General features: G+C 43.4%; 2 protein-coding genes across 2 annotated transcripts in view; one reads left to right on the top strand and one right to left on the bottom strand.

The window, feature by feature from the left end:
- Positions 1-18,643, bottom strand: part of ALS2 (alsin Rho guanine nucleotide exchange factor ALS2) — an 83,737-nt gene that overhangs the window by 57,850 nt on the left and 7,244 nt on the right. Inside the window, exon 2 of the mRNA XM_033010897.2 lies at positions 2,235-2,360. The gene's annotated coding sequence lies outside the window, so the exon portion shown is untranslated. The remainder of the gene's footprint in view (positions 1-2,234; positions 2,361-18,643) is intronic.
- The window catches only part of CDK15 (cyclin dependent kinase 15), a 36,595-nt gene that overhangs the window by 13,996 nt on the left and 3,956 nt on the right, over positions 1-18,643 (top strand). The window contains 4 exon segments of the mRNA XM_009964892.3: positions 2,251-2,344; positions 7,211-7,274; positions 14,402-14,450; positions 17,001-17,140. Of these exon segments, the coding sequence (XP_009963194.3) occupies positions 2,251-2,344; positions 7,211-7,274; positions 14,402-14,450; positions 17,001-17,140 (347 nt within the window).

The raw sequence follows: 18,643 nt of genomic DNA, 5'->3' as shown, positions 1-18,643 counted from the left end.
CATGAGTAATTCTTAGCAAATGTTAGCTGAATCTAGGAAAAATAGTTCCTGCTGTTGCCTGTCTAATGGCCATTTCTGGCTAAGATGTCAGAACACAAACATGGGTAAATGTCAGGATCATTTGCTCCAAAAACACATAGAGCTAATTCTCTTCTTCCTACAACTCCAGAGTACCTAAATTGCTTTGACCATATAAACTTGTGCAATGGAATTAGATGATTACAGCAAGCCCCTGTGGTTGCAAAATAGCGTGAGCCATTTGGGCATGTACATCAGCTGTGAAAACAGAGGGCTGGTATGACACTGGTCTCAATCTGTGGTCTCCAAAATAATATCTAGTGATGTGGTAGTGTTACGAAACATGGACAAAAATCAACGTCACAAAAGCTGTGGGTTAAGTTTCATGATGCTTGGATCCTGTAAGCGCATATTAGACAAGCAAAGAACTAAGCTCGCAAGACCCAAGGTTAGGGTACAGGAAGTTACGGGAAAGTGCAGCAGAGATGTTTGTGGAAACAGCATTAGATATGGATCTGCAAACAGGCTTGGCACCACCTGGTGTGCAAGGATAACCAAAATTAATACCACAGATGAGTTGCATGTCAGGCTTTCAACTGACCACAGCCAGGTGGAAAAAGCATCTACAGTATTGCAAAATTAAGGTAGAAGGAGTAACACAGGAGTACAGATGACCAGAAGAGATTACCAGTTGTTGCTCAGCAAGTGAAAATAATGCTTTCAGAGCCTGTTAGACAAAGCTGGGTTTTCAACATTTGAGCTTAAAGGACTCAAATTTTCTATAACCAAAGAAGATTGAGACTGAAACCTAAAAAGTTGGGATGGGGCTTAGTGAAAAGATAGGAAACCTAGGAATAGTTCTGAGGGAAAATATTAGAAAGTAAATGACAAGAGTTTTACACCATACAATAAGAGATGGGAATATTTGCAAATCAGTAAATCTACCTTGACCACAACTACCTCATCATTATTACCAGCAGGACTAATCCATTCCACCTTAGTAAAATTAAGCATTTTTTGCAAGGTTTGGCATGTGTTGTTTTTTTGTTTTTTGTTTTTTTTTTTTTAAGCTGGCTCACTTGCTCTGGCAAAAGTGCAAAGCAGGAGATGGCATGAAAAAAGAATATCTCAACATGCTGTTGTCACTGAGTTCTTTATGCTATGAAATGTTGCCTTCAGTTTTCCAGTGAAGAGCTAATTGCTTCTGAAGGAAAAAATCACTATAATTGTTAGTGTCTCTGGGTTCTTTCTGCATCTAATGTATGAGTGAGTAGTAGTTCCCTGTTCATCTTTCCTACTGTTGTCCTCCAATTTTGCACCTTTTTCTCATGGAAAACAATGTAGTATTCCAGAGGCTTCTGCCACGACCATCTTTTAATATAGGTTTGTTGCAGGATAAATTGAAAGAGACTTGAAACAAATTGTTTGGTGCTGGAAAAAAAGATGATGCTGGCAGGCTTCTTTTCTGAGGGTATCAAATGTCTTGTCTTGCTGGTGAAGGGTTGAGGGGAGGGGATTTAATGGATAGTGCTGATGAGAAAAAGGAGATGGGAACAGACTTGTATGGAACTTTGCTTTATTTTTTTCTAAAATCCTGGAAGGATGTGTATGTGATGTATCTCTGCTCTGCTCCCATTCTATTTGACTTGTCAGCTTTTTAATTCAAGTGTTTCAATCTGTAGAACTTGGATGAGGTTAATGATACTACATACAACTTGCAATATAGGACAGTTGCAAGTGCTTAGAACAGTGCTGCAAGACCAGGGATGTATAAAATGGCCCTTCCCAAAGAAATCCTTCCTGACTTCCCACAATTGGTAGGATTTTTTGTAATGCTACATCCTGCCTACCACCATACTGTAGAGGTATGTCAGCCTTCACTGAAGCCTGTATTCATTTACATATATACAGACACTCCACAACCAGCCTTGCTACAGACACACACACACACACACACCCCCCCCACACACACCCCCCACACACACACACTCTCTCTCACTAGATGACATGCAATGGGTATACAATACCTACATATCAGACTGGTACTTTTCAGACTTGAGCTGCAATATATATAGGGTTTACAGCGTATATTAGGATTTCTGCATTTACAAATGAGGATTTCTAAATTTCCATTCCAACAATTATCTCTCTTCCTCTCTCCCCTGCTGATCCCAACAATCATATTATACATATCATGAACGTGAATGAGTTAATACCTTGGGTTTCTTGCAGGAGTGCAGGCTGCATATTTGTTGAAATGATCCAGGGCCAGCCAATATTTGCAGGAACTTCTGGTACTCATGAACAGCTGGTGAAGATCTGGGCGGTGAGTAAAATATACCCTGAAATGGGAGAGAAAAAGAATCTGTTGCTCCAGCCCCCTACTTAATTTTAAAGTCCTGAGCATAGGTCCTGTGAATAGCAGAAATAATTTGGTCCAATCTGCCAAGTTCATAGCAGACTTTGTAACCCATTTTATAGTTGGCAACTTTCTTACAGGCACAGGAGTAAATCAAATGACTTTCCTTTGATGTTTGTCATCTCATCAAAAATTTAAAGCCAATTAAAGTGACATCAAATTGAAGAAGGCATAAAAGGTGTGCAGGTACTGCAAATTCTATTCCTTCTTGTTAAATCCTCTCCTTACTGTAGCATACAGGACACCATATTCTCACAAAGGAGCTCTAATACTGCTCTTAAACTACCTTAAAAATGGCGAGACCCTGAGGTTTTTCAGAGATCCTTCTTCATTTTAAGTTGGAACATTTTGTATCATCCAGTTTATGGTGCAGCCCTAGAGACTGTTCTGGCATAATGGAAAGTGTGAAATTACTTTATAAAGGCAGCAGTGAGTGAGAGCAGACATATTCAGGAACCTCTTAAGCTGTTTTTTCTGCTGGGGAAACTGAAACACAGACCCACATCCTTAGTGCGGCTTGGTAGAATTGAGGCAGTTACCAGCACTAACAGATTCTGTATGTTCCTGACTGCTTGTTGCTGACTCTGTTACTGACTTGACAGGAAGGTCAACCTAGAGGTTGCTATTAGGTTTTGCTGTAGGTGTCTGCCCTTCCACATTTTCTCCCAGGGATTTACTCTTCTGCATATAGTGTTTCCCAAACATGGGTTTTCAGAGAAAGTACAGAAAACTGAAATTTGGAAAGTGGCAAGGATGGACTTTATAGCTTCAGGTTTTAGTAAGTCAGATTTTTCCTTCCTAATCCCTTCATCAAGAAACACTCCTGCATGGTAGGGTTTTCCTCTCTGCTTTTAGCTAGAATGTGATAAAAAGTCAGACAAGTAGGTCCAGTTTTTAGTCTTGAGTTCAGTCCATTTAAATAAATGCTGAATTTCTCTTTCACTGGGGGGGGGGAAATAATTATTAAGACAAAAAAAATTACTTATTTGGCCAATTAACAGGGTTCAAAGCCAGGGCAGGGCCCAGTTTCCAGGAGTGTGAATGAAGGGTATCCTTCCACTTACAACTCTGAAATCTCTGGATACATTTCCTGTGGTTTTGCAGTTGGAGGGTTATAGCCCTATCGTCATTTCTCTGGTATTATAACTAATACCGTGATTAATAGGATTTGTGCTATAGAAAGCAAAAAAAACTTATTTAAAAATCATGAGGAAGCTTTAGGAGCCATGAAATAATTAGTGCCTTTCACAGAAGGTTTTATGTTATTATACAGTCTGGAATGAGGCTCTGTGTTAGGCCAAGATTTCAAAGCTCCTTAGAGGCTTTCGATGCCTAACTTGAGGTATTTTGCCAAATGTGAGGTTCAGAATGGGGATTCCTACTGTTTTCTAATAGTCAGTTTCTTTCATGTACTAATAATAGAGGCACCCTGCACTGGTTTAGAGACTGTCTGCATTTGTATGCATGAGTATGTATCACCCAGCATGCTTATCTCCATGTAGGACTGTTGGTTCAAACACTGTATAGATATATGGCTGGAAAATCCCCAAGATGTGTTTGTCCTGTTGAATCATCAGGGATGACTGACTGACATTTCACCAACATTTCTTCTAGAGGCAAGTGCCACCTTAAGCCATCTCTATCCCCCATCTCTATCCCTGTCTGCTCCTTCCTGCTCCTATGTCACTGTCCACATGCGGGGCTACATGAACTGGGGAACCTATAACTTGGTTTTCTCCCTGAGTTACTCTAAATGAGAACAGTTTGTTTACCCAGTTCATCATTTGGCTGCACAAACAGTAGCACTAATGAGCAGTAGTATTCATGAAGGGATGACACAAGAGCAGGACCAGGACCAAATGGGAAGGGGACAAAGGGAAGGAGCTACTTAGCCCAGCAGTGCTAGTTATGGAAGTATGGCCTGAGTGAATGGGAACCGCACTGTCTCCACTTCTCTCATGGCATGGAGAGTAAGCAAGCCTGGCAAACTTAAGATACATCATTCAGATTTTAAGAGACCAGGCATTGGTTTTATACCCAAAAACTCCATCTTATTGATTAACATAGTGCTGCAAAGAACTTCATGTGGGCTGGATTAGGCTGCAGCATGCCACCAGTGTGCTTCTGTGGCTAAGCCAAACATGTGACAAGTGCCAAATGAATGACTACAAGGCTTCTCTACATAAAACATAAAATATAATTTCAACTAAAGTAAGCAAAATCGGCAAGGATGATTCCCTCAGTTGGTTCATCACAGGAAAAGCAAGCAGGTAGAGGACAGAGAGAGAACACAGTGATTTAGCCCAACTTAAAGTGCTTGCTGAAATACAGGCATTGTAAACAAGTTTCTGGCTGAAACTATGCCTCTTCCAAAGTGGACTGAACTAAGCTGCACCAAGACCTCTCACTACAGTAAGAAATGCTTGCTTGGAGAAGCATGGCAGAGTAGCAAGCATAGGGAAGCTGTTTTGCTTTGGCTGATTGCATGGACCAGAGAGTTAACAGCTAGATTTAAGGTGGATACATATCAGATAAAACAATCCTCAGAATGTAATTAATTTAGTATAGCTCTTTGTCTGATTTATCAAGGAGTCTCACTAAAGATCCAGGGGAAAAAGGGAGGGGAGCAGAAATCACCTGCCTCATTACCTTGCAAATTCAAAACCAGATGCAAATATATGGGTTGAAATCACATCTTTTGTAAAGACAAGACTCAGGAAATATAAATATAAATCCATATTCATATGTCATTCAGTGATTGGTGCTTTCACACCTCAACTCAGCAAAGTTTAAGCATTTGCTGAAAACCTTATGTAGCAAAGTACAAGCATGCACAAATAACTATTTTCTTAAATTCTTCACCAAGGAGAGGCAGAGTGCTGAGCTGACCCTGGAGAGTATGATTTTACTATGTACTGAACTTCCCCAGCTCCCTCTGATGCCTTTAGGACTGATGCCTGATGGCTCACAAGAAACCTTGAAGAATGCAGGCCCAGATGAAAGCAGGGATGACAGTTCAGAACACACACCTGGATTTTCAATGCAGAATATTTTAGAAGTATTGCTGCAGCTTTCTGGAAAGATGAGAGGGTAGCAAAAGAAAGCAAATTCTGGATTCAGGTTCAGATTCCAACTCTCTCTTTCCTGTGCATGCAGAGTTTGCTTTGGGCAGACCTGCCCTTCTTACATGATACACCAGTCAAGAACACATCCTCATCCAGAGCCACCAAATTATCCTCAGTGTGAGCCACCTTCTAACAACGTCACGCGGCTGAACACTGCAAGACACCTTCTCTCTGAGGAGCTCTCAAGCTTCCAAGACTGATTTTACAGGTTAACAGAGACAAGGGTCCAATGCCTTGGTCTTTGCTGTGGCAGGCTGAGCCCATGAGCTGTTTGGAAACACAGACCACAGCAAGCCACCCTAATTTGCTTCCCTCCACAGACCACCATGCTAATATGTCCCTGCTGTGAGATGCTGTCCCTGCTTGTGGCTGTCTTCTCCAGGTAGCTGTAATTGTCCTCACAGCTGTCTACCAACTGTGAGAAAAGCAATCACCTATCAGATGCATAACCACTGCAACTACAAGGCTTTGTATTTCTTCCTTTTTTAATGTATTTTTTTACTGATGCCTATTTTCTTGCAATCATCACAAGTTTCTGTGAAACCAAGTTCCCCATATCATATATCTCTGCTTTCATTTTAAGGAAAAGGAATTGTCTATCGTATGTGAAGTATAACTAACGTGAGGCAAATCTTATGTTGGGGAAGAGAAAGTGAATAAAAAAACCTGACATTTTTCATGTTAAAATTCCACCATTTTTTAAGGAACTCTGATAATTTGGGAGTTGTCCGTATTATAAGATTTGAATGCTTGGAGTTAGCAGTACTGATTTGTAATACTGTATCACATGCTGTGAACTCTTCTGAAATACGTGGCTTTACCTCTTTAGCAGAACTCATCCACATCAACAGGCACAAGGCACTTTGCATGCAATAAGTAATAAGTAATAAGTAATTAGTAAATAATAATAATAATAATAACAACAACAACAACAACCCTAGACTTCCACAACTGCAACTGGCACAGAAATCCAGATATGACTGATCTCACACATTTCAGCAACTAAAATGAGGTTGGAGGAAGCTTTACTGGCCCAGACTTTGCTCAGTGAGGACCTACTTCTGAGGCCCACAATTCACAATAAAGGCCAAAGACATTGCTGAAGCTCTGGACCCTTCAGAATGAGACACTGGACTGCTTCTAGCACCTGCCAGTAGATCTGTCTGACAGCTTTTCTTTTTTACCTCAGAACAGCAGGGGTTTCTGTCACAGCTCACAGCCTGTGCTGCCGCTGAGCGTATCAGCTGCTGCCAGCACAAGTGGGCAGAATAAGTCCCCAGTGCAGCTCTGGCACAGGAGGACACCTTCAGTGGTGAGAGGGGCTCAACAGTGTGACCCTTGGGCTGGCAAACACATGCAGGAGTGGCACCTGGCAGTGAAGCTGTACACACCTTCACTGATGTTCCCAGCAGCAACAACATTCAATCTCAGCAGGACTCTTTCTGCTACAAAATCAAGTGCTAAAATGTCAGTGTCCTTTATGCACAGTGGTGGATCCAGCACCAGCCAGAGCAGTGTAAATCTGTGCTGGTTTACAGTAAAGGCCTGTCTCTCTCCATCAAGACCAATTCTTCCAGCTCCACACAGAGGCAGAGTACTGGCAGAGAGAGGTTACTGCTCTTCTCACTCTCTTTCTTCTTTTGCACAGGTATTGGGGGTCCCAACTGAGAACACCTGGCCAGGACTTTCCAAGCTCCCCAACTATAACCCAGGTAAGATTTAACTCACAAGAATGCCAACTTTTTCTCTTGAGCCACTAGCCACTCAATTTTGAGGTCAGTAATTCTCATTACAAAAAATCCTGTGCTTCAGTGTTACTAAATCCCTTGAGCTACTTAATTATAGTGTTGTTGTAGGACCTACAAGAGCACTGGGATTGGCCTAGGGTACAAACAAAGGTACATGTATGGCAAAGTCGCCTCGCTGAGCACTGGGCACATGCTAGGCTGATGGAAGATTTCATTGCTGCAAGTGCTGACAATGTAGTCTCCGCTCGGGGCAAAGGATTGATGTCTCCTGGTTTAGACTGGAAAAGCTGACAGGTATGTGGAGACACAGTTTATCTGAACTCTCCTTATTTTTATGGAGATTGGTTTGGGGGCCTTTAAACCTCAGTTTTAAAGGTCACTGTCCCTGATTTTGATGTGGGCAAGGTGAGAAATCTGTGTGATTTATAAAGCTGGCTTCTTTTATTTCCACATGGGTTGGTAGGGAAGCCTGTGTCTTGGACTTCAAAGGGCCAGTTGTCTCTTATTTTGATGTGGGCAGGTTGAGAAGTATGCTTTGAAAAGCTAGCTCAGTCACTCTCCCTTTCCCTCCCTCTCTTTCCTTTTCTCTCGTTCTCTTTTTGTTTAATGTTTTCTCTTGGGAAAATATATTCAAGTGTCAGTGAGGGGAAAATGATGAGCACTGATTCTCAGCCTCTCAGCAGGATCATTCTGTAAGAGAAATATAAAAGTGAAATATTAAAAACCCTAGAATGTGAAATCCACCCATCTACAATCTAGCCATTCTCTCTCACTTGTACCCTAAGAGAGTGATGGGGGGAGCCTGTCTATCTGGAAGGGGGAAAAAAGAGCAGGGGGAAGAGGAGGAGTGAGAAGACGTGCTTTGAGCAAGAGGTTTACAGGTTTAGTAGAGCATAGTAACATCTTTTCAAAGAAATGGGTGTTGCTCTGTGACCGGGTCCAAGATGCTCCTCCTTTGATTCTGGTGCATGAACACTAAACAGCCCCCATTTTCACATGGCAGCCACGATTGGCTGAACAATAACCTGGTCTCACAGTCGAAAGGACTGGAATCCTTCACACAATTAGCTGAGACACATTAATCAAACCAGCGTGAAATGGGAATGTGTCGCTGTCCACAGCAAGTTTAATGTGGATGGGGAGCAAGCACAGAGCAGACAGCTGGAGGAAGCACTTTCTTCTCTTAAGTTGTTGAAGGCTTGGCTGGGTAGTCTACAAGTTGGGGAGGGTAGTCTGAGAGGAAAGAAATGCTCATGTGTGGGTCAAACTGATTACAAATAAGTTTTTTTTATGCCAGTCATCTGCTCAAACAAGTCCAAAAATTCTCAGCAATGATGATTAGGTATCCCAATGCTATACAGAGGGACAATCTAAAAGTGCAAACATTAGGGCTACGCTAGAAAAGAAACTAGTACAGACAACAGAGAATGTGTGAGTGCCCGTAACCACCCTAAGCAGTGACTCTTGCTTAGCTCTAATTTGTCTGAGTAGCAGTGTTGTCCTCTGCTGCTGTGGAGGATGCCGGTGGCAGGGCTAAAAGGGAGAGGACAGGCACCTAGGCAGCATGGCAATAGCTCCAGTAAAGACAAGTCTAGTAATCATAAGCAGTTTTCAAGCCTGAGTTGCTTTCAGGCTTCATGGAAAGTTTCCCTAATGGACTTCAGCAGGGCAGAACTGACCTATGCTGTGCTGTGATCCTGTGATGCCGGTGCCTTTTGTGGCTGGAGCAGACAGAAATGCAGGAGTTAGAAGGCACCTCCCTGTGGGAGCATCCCACCATGCTAAGAAAACCCATGGGAGAGGGGTGCTGAGTGAGTGTTTGGGGCAATAGCTGTGCCAGCTGGAGAGGCAGCATCCCTTTCACCTCCTCAGGTGCTGCTTAAGGGGCTCCAAGCTGCTCCAGCCATGTACTGGAACCAAGCACTTGGCTCACATCTGGGTTATACAAACCAGTCTGGATAGAAGGTTAGTCATATAAGGTTGGACTATTTTCCCTAGTCATGAACTAAATCAAGTAAGTTTTTGATGGGGCTGCTGGTAAGAAGGCAAATTAGTATCTTTATTTAAAGCTATTTGTCATTCACAAGCTCCTGTGCATTTCTACTCTCCTCTCTGAAGCACAAGTGCTGTTTCCCCCTGAAAGGACACATTCAGCCCAAGTGGAAGCTGCGGAGTCTGCCTGAGAAAACCTCTCCTGAGCTTTATTCCAGCCCAGTTGTGTGAATCTGAGTGCCTGGGATGGTTCAGATAAGCAAACAAACTTTGGAGGCTTCCCCAAATCTGATGGCTTGAAGGCTTTTAGCTAGTCCTATTGATGTTCTTACTGAGCGCAGGCAGCAAACAAACAAACAGGTTCCTGCCCGAGGCAAGGAACAAACACCAGCAAAACAAAGCACTGAGGTGTGATCCTATTCTCATTGAAGTTGATGGCAAAACTCCCACTGGATTCAGCGGTGTAGGCTCAGCCCCAGACTGAGGTTGTTACTGGAAGGGTTCCTGGGCCAGGTGGGTTAGTAGGAATCTTTGAAATGAAAGCTGGAAACCTTTAGATGTTTTCCTGTCACTGCTGTGGGCTTGAGCACATCCTGCTGCAGAGTCTGAAGAGGAGATACAGCATGGGCTGTGGGGTCTGTGAGCCAGGCACACGCAGGGCAGCTGGAGGAAGAGAAGCTCCCCTGCCCCCTCTATGGGCAACTGGCAAGGGATGAAGTGTCCAAAGGAGTGTTTGACCACCCTATGCCCCTGTGCCTTCTTGCACAAAGAAGTTCAGAAATAGGCCTTATGCCCACTGCCTACAGTTTGCCAAAATCTCAACCTCAGCCTGACCCCAGGTGAACAGTGAGGACGGGTGAGCAACTCTTCTGTGGCCAGCCCTACAGCTTGTGATCTCGCTCCCTCTCTGCAGGAGAGACACTTGGGGTAGGGAATTACAAGCAGCCATGGGGCCTGAGAGCACGGTTTTACCCCAGCTCTGGCTTAAGAACCAGTTCCTGCAGAACATGAAGGGTAGGGAGAGCTCCTGCCCCACGTCTCAGCACAGTCGCTGGCCCTCTCCCTGGCTCCCTGGGCTTGGGAGCCCTGCCCACAGCGACTAGGCTTTGCCCCGTGTTTGTTCATTTGTTCTGTTCTCCTCATTTTGCTTCCCCTGAAAGAGGCAGTTGTAGCTCTGTTAACACTATTTTTGAAAGCTCTCATGCTGTGTGAGCTCAAATCCTTGCATTAATCTACTGCTGTGTTCATTTCACTGCACTGAAAAGCAGGGAGTTTAAATCCCCTCTAAACACCGTTGGTGACACCAGAAGGCCAGTGTTTTGATCCAGCCCCATTAATGGTTACAAGTTTGAATCTAGACAGCAGGGGTCAAGGGCAGGAAAGGATTAGGAATCACAGCCCATGACATTAAACTAGTGCTTTTGCCAAACTGGGAATATGGAGCGCCCAATGTACCGAGTTGGTTTTTGTTTCCTTTTTCTGACACTTGGACTCCAAAGAGTGGGGAACAGTGCTTATTTGTTTATAACATGATGAACTCGCTATGAGTGAGCTTTACGCCTTGATTTATCGCACAGGCTGACTAATAAAGTTTCCTATGCCAGGTAGTATCATCCCACTTAGCAGACACAGGTTTTTCACTGGGCTCTTTCAGACACAGCAATAACTTTTAAATTAAGCCTAGTTTTCCACACGTCTGCAGGCTTTGCTAAACTGAATAAGATTTAGAAGCTTTCCAGAGTCCACTTCTGCCCCCGAGTAGATTTTCAGTCTCTTTAGTAGATTTGCGTTTCCAAAATGTCACCAGCAGATGGAGGCAACAAGCAGCAGGCTCTGAAATACAAACTTCAAATGACATTTTTGAGAATGCAGATGAAGTCTGCGCCCCGAGTGCTTTTTTTTTTTTTTTTTTCCTTAGAAAAATAAAAAAATCTCACTTTTTATGCTGATGCTTCATTTTAAAAATGGGATGGTTGGAAACTGAATTCTAAAACTATGAAATTTTTATTGTCATAATAAACTGCATGTGACTTTGATCCCAAAGGGAAGAGCAGCACTGTAACTAATGTGCAATATATGCTGGCCAGGCTGTAGGGAAACTTCCTATCTGTCTGGCACTGGGCACAGACTTCAGTTTCCAGCCTGCCACACAGACAGAGCTCTGCCTCTGTCCTGCAGCCGCAGAGATTTCACTAATGAGAAAAATTTTCTCTGTGAGCCTGCAACCCTAGCACCTTCAACTCCAGCAACACTAGGCATCCTCTTTCTCTCTCTTCATCAATTAGGAAAGTTTAACTTTTTTCCTCTGGCTTGCTTGCCTCATTATCAGTTCATTAGCCACTTCCACCTGGGTTTTCATATAGGAAGGCATTTCCTCATTAGCACACCCTGCCTTGCATACTGATAGACAATAACAAACCCAAGCACTACCTACGTGTATTGTTAAAAAAGCCAATCAGCCCTACACAATCCCATCATTTTATGTCTATATCGTCATTGTAAGATGATTAAATCAGTAGTACATCCACTTTTTGGAATGATATCCAAATATTCTTTATCTCTTTCATTTAAGGAGTAGCTGTTTACACTGTTTTACAATTTTAGATTGGTCTTAATCTTACAGTTCGGGAAAATATTTACTGCTCTGTTCTTACCTTGTTCAACACCATGGGGCCTGGGCATTCTCTAAGGGTTTGACTATATGGGGTCAGTCAAGAGATTAATCTGAACTGATTTAAAGTGGATTAGTTAACTGCATTAATCCTTGAGCAGAGACACACTGTTTTCTTACCCATATCTTCCATTTATAATCAAAGCTCTGTATACTCAAAGTGGCAAGTTTGGCGGTCCTCACTCAAGCAGAATTCTCCACTGAGAGATGTGTTTGGACAGGGAGAACACTAGTTGGCTCACTGGGTCTTACACTACCCCTTGTAGATAATTATTAATCTCCATGTTATATAAATTATACATTTAAGTCAAGAGGCTTGCTTGAGATAACGAAGACCGTAATTCAGGTATTCCTCCTGGTTCCCAGTAAGCAAACTGATATTTCTATCTGTTATGTAAAGAAAATCCTATTTCCTCTTTGGAATGTTAATCCTGAAAATACACTCCACAAAAACAAAGTGACATTTCACTTTGATATCTTTGAAACATTTTGCCCTGCTGTTATCAACTTAATGTGTATTTTTTAACTTTTATGTTAAACTCATTAAAACATATTAATGTTAAAAGATTTCAGTAGAGTTAAAGTACAATACTTAAGTCATCTTGACATTTTTATTAAATATTAAAGGAAATTGATGCATTGTCATGGAAAGTTTCCATCTCACAAATAAAAATTTTCTGGCAGAAAGTTACAACATCTGAAAGTTTTTGGCCACCTCTGTGAAGAGGTAAAAATTTCTACCTCATACAAAAAGATCTTGTGCCTTTCCAAACCATTTTTACAATTGTTTTTCTTCTATTCTGCTTGGAAACTTTACATCTCTACTCAATATGGACAATTTATTTCTACACTTTTATTATAGTCAAGGGGGCAAAATGAAGGAAGGAGGATCTAGAGAAAATGTTATTAATGATCCAGAAGGAATGTTCTGCCAGAGTTAATCTCAGTGACTGATTTGGGAAGGGGCTAGTCAAGATATTAATATATAACTTCTATATATTGGTGATAGTTCCAGTGCTCTGGCACCTAAACAGTCATGACTACCATCCCAGGTTATATTGCCATTTACTGCTTTAGCAATTACCTTAGTATTTGGGTGTAGAACACTTAAATTGTGAACTGTTACTTGCCCTGTGATAGACAGGTTTAACAACCTCCCTGCCTGGCTTAATGGTGAAAGATTGCTGCTGGAAAGGTTAAGTGCTGCAAGTTCAGTCATTTGCACTTTTTCAAATTGTCTGTGCATCAAGTCAGACTGAGTGACTGAGCCCCTGGGCCTGGCGCTCTGGAAATGGCCACGCAGGTGAAGGCAGAGGGGACTCTGGCTTTGCCTGCAGCCAGCAGCTTCTGTCCCTGAACGATGTGGCTGGTGCTTCCAGGCAGGAAGGGAGGGCAGATGGTCTCGGAAAGTGCAGCGTAAGTCCCAGCCAAGCCCTGAGTCTACTGGCAACAGACCAGTGGCACTTGCCTCCTGGTGGTCTCGCTGCCGTGGGGAATGCTTGTCTGGGCTGGGATGGAAGAGAGGTCTACGCCACCCTTCCCGCTCTCCTTTCCATAGCTAGAGCACTGTTCATCTCTGCTGTCAGGAAAGTGCTCAGGAAAATGTAGCTGGGTACAAATTACAGCCTTTCTGATGCAAGAAAACGTCTCTGTTGACTAGCTCTAAGGGGAAATCTTCTAGGCTTAAGCCATTCATTCATATTTAAGCCTGAGAAAATTCATGCTTTGTAAGAAAATATTTGAGGAATGTATTCCTCTACATTTTCCACAATGTTTAGAAATGTGTCCTGGAAAAACAGCAACAACAACACAGCCTTCCCAAAACTGCAAACTCTGCAAAGTTCCAGTCTGGTAGAGATGTTTGAATCAGTAAGTACAAAGCCTGCATGAAAATGGTTAACTTGATAAACAACAAACTTAGTCAGGGATTGAGAGCAAGAGCAGTGGGCAAGAGGAGAATGGAACCCAAGTGCCTTTGCTCCATCCCCTGTCTTTTTGCCAGATCCATGCAGAAAAGCCCCATGTGCCCACAGGGCAATACACAAAGCTCAGCAGCCCCTTGGTAAGCCAAGACAATTGCTGGGGATTCAGGCCTGCAAACCTCCTTCTGCTTCCTTCATATGGAGGCTTTAGGGACTGATACTGCTTTTATTGAAGTCAAAGCTAAGACTCATGCTGCAACAGAAGCAGGCCCAAGGCCTGTATTCACAGATGTATAAAAGGAAAGGGTTACAGAACTGGAACAGCCTTATTAACATCAATGCTGGTATTCAAGTCTTATAGGAATAATGTATATTTATAAATACTAAGATGACAGATTCTATAGGGCCCTTTGAAATTCTGAGCACACGTTTTTTGTAAGGGCTGAAAGAATGTTTTTTTGGCTTGATTTTCATTTAATCCTGTGATTGCATATTATACTTTCTAGAACTGGTTGCTTCCAGGACACCTCAGAGACTCCGAGTCATCTGTGACAGGTAAGCTACCTATAACGACAATGTCAAAATCACCTCTGGGTTTATTTGTTTCTTTATGCAATCATTTAACTTGAAATGAGCTCTTTTGGCAAGCACAGGAAGAGCAGGGTGGCTCTGTAGTAACAAGCAGATCTAACGTCAGTTAAGCAACTGATTTCGAGAGATTGCAGTAGAGGTAGGCACATAGTGGGTTTATTATTCTCAGAGGACTAGTGATTATTCTCAGATAAGCAGTGATTCAATGACATTATGAGCAGCTTTTTGCAGGGCACAGTTCGATTCAGAAGGTCATACTTTCCCAGGCCCTCTTGCCTAGACTGAAGACAGACTTTGCACTGTCCCAATTTTCATTTCTGGAAACAGATTGTAGGAATGTTGCTCAACAGTGGTAAGGAAGATGTGCTAGGACAGCATTTTCATGAGACAATGAAATAATCTTGTGATTAGTTAGGAGGGGAAAAATCACATTCTTCAGTGGCCAAAAGCTATGAGACTAGCGCCATGGTCACATACTTCAGCTTGACCAGGCACACCAACACCTCCCAATCAATCCCTAGTGTGCTAAGAGAAGGGAGTATTTTTCAGGCATATATATCTGTGTACACACGCACACACACACACACACACACACAATGTATATATGTGTCACTGAAAGAAATTTATAATCAGGCAAAGTGCCCTAACCTAGTTCAGAGAGCCATTAAAATCAATTCCTCCCTCAATACTGATTTTGAGACACACCGCAGGCTTTACAGATATATAGGAAAAGACTAGACAGGATTTGTCCTCAGGACTGTGTTCAGGAACAGGTCAAGGATCAAATATTCTCTGAGGACATAACCACATTTTTCATCACTGCTGTTCTCTACCTGTTCAGCTCATTGCTTGGGGTCCAGCCCTGCTTGGAGTGAAGTGTGCTGCCCTTCAGAGCTGGGTTTCCCAGATGCTGTTCTGAATAGCTGAACAAACATGCTGAAGTTTTCAGCAAAGCACAGGTTGCTGAAATGCCAGTCATTGTCACACACATCTTTAGAAACACAAAGCTCAGCATGTCCCAAACCCTGATAACACAGTTCCTAGAACAGAACAAATCCTCTCTCAGACTGAATGAAAAAATAGCTATATTCCTTGCAACTCTGCTGTATTGCTGCATGTGGGCCAGCTTCAACTCTGCATTACAGAGTCCTTATGCTGGTATGGCTGAACGGCTGCCTTGGTGTGCTTAGCTCTTGAGAAGGAAAGAGCTGCTTCATACAGACTGCTCAGCCATGACTCTCTATGGCCAATTAAGAAATCAAAGGGGAGCTCTGTGAAGAGCTCAGCCACCACCAGGAAGCCTGAGCCATGGTGGGAAGCACTGAACCATGTTGCTGCCCAGTGTGGGAGCCTGCAGCAGCAAGGTTCCAAGGGGGCAGAAGGTCTCCAGTAAGACCCTAGCATAGCAGGGGCAGTCTGTGGTGAAGCTCTAGCAAGCAGCCTCAGGCTGGATGCTGTGGGTCCCTGTCCCGTCCCTGCTCCCCAAGGCAGCAGTTGCTCAAATCATTTTGCTGGAGGTGAGAATTCAGCAGTGACCTACCACAGTGAGGCCAGATACCTTTTATAAATCTGTCTCTCAAGATACATCTCTTTCTGTCTGCGTTTTTTCCCTTTTCTTTTTTTGACATTTTATCTCCTCAAAGCAAAAATGTCAGCGTATCAAATGCCCTGTGTAGGGAGGGGGAGGGCAGGGGCAGGGAGATCCCGGCGCCTGATGTCACTTGGAGGGGAAGCACCGGCGGGGGCCAAGGGAGGAAGCACAACAGGCCATGCTCTGATGGGCCTCCTGATGCTGAAACATGATCAGAACAAACAAACAAAGCAAAAGCTGTAAAACTAAATTACTATTTTTATTTGTTTCCCTGTTGGTTTGTTTTCTTTCTTCCACTTCCTTGTCCCCAGCTGTGTGCTCCTATAGAAAGCAGCCACTTGGCATTGGTATTTGCCGGGCATGGAGCATGTGTGTATTACATCTATTTTAAGCATTCATCCTGAGAAACAGATTCATCTCCGTGAATCCCCAACACATTTTACGACCAGCTGCACTACTGGTAACTAGAGTAGGAAAAGGGGAAATGCTATTTTCTTTAGTTTTTTAGTTTTGACCTCTGGTCTGCTCAGTGGGCCAGCTGGGTTATTTTGTGCACTTGCATTGTCACTGTAAACTGGTAACACCAACCTCAGATACTCCAGTTATGACATATAAAACATAGTCTCCCCAGCAGCATTTTCCCTTTTACCTACAACCTTCTTTTTAAAAAATAACAATTTATTTTCAAAATTCCTCAAAAATATGAGTTTGAGCTGAAATCTTGGATGCATATAATCCAGCATAATCAAACTCACATGGAAAAGCAAATATCCTAGCTATATAGCCGGAGTGAGTTTACCCAGCTCCCCTGTGTCACTCCACTATCTCTGCTTCAAGCTCTGAGAAGGGCTGGGTCAAGTTCTGATTCCAGCTTTCTGGCTGGTGCTCATCTCCTATGCTATTTTTTTCTCCTGTTTTCCTAGGCTGAGCAGGGTGCCAGCAGCAGAGGATTTGGCCTCCAGGATGCTTAGAGCCTTCCCTCGAGGCCGGATCTCTGCGCAAGATGCGCTTCTTCATGGCTTCTTCAGCCTCCTGCCTCCTCAGCTCTATCAGGTTCCTGCTGGTAAGTTAACTCTCAATTTCTTCTCACCAAAAAATTGCTATTTCACATGCTATTTATTATAAGTTTCTTCTGTACTTTGAAAGTCTCTGCTGCTCACCCAGACATATCTCTCTTTTCTGCCTGCCCTCCCTCCCCACTCCCGTATGCTGCAAAGTGTACATCCCATCGCAAATCTGACAGCTTGTTTTTCTGTTTTCTTCCACTTGACCACTGTGTTAATACTACGAGGGGACCTGGATGGGATGCTGCCATGGTACATTTACAAAGCAGAGGTATATATGCTTTGACAGGTCGTTTCTCCCCTATTCTGTAACCCTGGGGGCCCAGGGCTTTCCCTCAGGCTGGCTCACACTGTGTATTCAGTGTAACTCATATGCTGGTCCCTCCTGATGTCCTGAATTCCCAGCTGCTCAGCATGATGTGCTAGCTCCAATTCCCTTGGATGGCTCCTCCTGCTCCCTTTTGATGTTCAGAGACAACAGCTGTTCCTTGTACCCTGTCTCACCAGTTCTCCCTCAGTTTTACCTGCCTTCTGTTCTTCTTCCCTTGCTCCCTTCTCTTAAGAACACAGCTGCAAACACACAGATCTGCCTCTCTTGCCCTGAGCTGATAATAAATACAGGGTCTCTCAAGCTACAGGTTCTGTTCCTCACTAGGAAAAGCTCCCTCCTATTGGGCAACAGGCCAGAGAGCCCTCACATTCCCCATTGCCTCCTGGGCACCCACTGCACTAGTTAGTTTGGTGGGGTTTTTTAAGACAGGGGCAATTAAGTAGAAGCCTTCTTGGACTGTGTTGCCAAGCTACTTGAAAACGTATTTCTGGCTCCTGCGACACATCCCAAGTGAAGGAGCAGCCAGCTAACGTCTCTCCCAAACCGCTGCCCTTCAGAAGGTGCTCTGTGTATGTATGTGCATGAGTGAGACACATCTGCATTCCTTTTCTGTTCACCCAGCCACAGAGCACAAATCTACTTTGACACTTTTAGAAAAATGAAAAGATGGAATCTCGCAGGAGCCTGCCTGTGCCGGGGGGGTAGGAGGGGAGCACACACAGCAGGAGGGAAGTTGACTTTTCTTTATACATATAGGGTTTTTTCCATGCAGAGTTTAAATTATGCCTGATAAAAGGAGTTTCGTGGATGTTTCAGTTCTTTCAAACCCTCCTGGCTTCCTCCCAATTAAATGAGGTTTGTCAAAGCCACAGGGCTCTGCTGCTGCTGGAGAGGCGGACAAGCACTTCCCGCAGTGACATCTCCAATCCCCAAGGGAGAAGATGAAAGTGTCAGTGCCAAGAGAGAGAGAGAGTGTGGAAAAAAACAGGTACAGAGACAGACACTGAGAGAAAGGGAGAGAGTGAAGGGAAATAGAAGGAAGGAGAAAACAGATTGGCATAATGTGTCAATCTCTCCGACATGCTGCCAGAGAGGGGATAGACTCGTTCCATCTGGGTTTATGCACCATCCCATATTTATTATCCCCCATATTGCGGCAAGAAGTACCTTG

The sequence above is a fragment of the Tyto alba genome, unplaced genomic scaffold (genome assembly GCF_018691265.1).
Source record: "Tyto alba isolate M040663 unplaced genomic scaffold, T.alba_DEE_v4.0 Super-Scaffold_7, whole genome shotgun sequence".
Lineage (NCBI taxonomy): Eukaryota > Metazoa > Chordata > Aves > Strigiformes > Tytonidae > Tyto > Tyto alba.
Note: the sequence above shows the minus strand (reverse complement) of the source record. Positions and strands in the feature narration are given on the sequence as shown.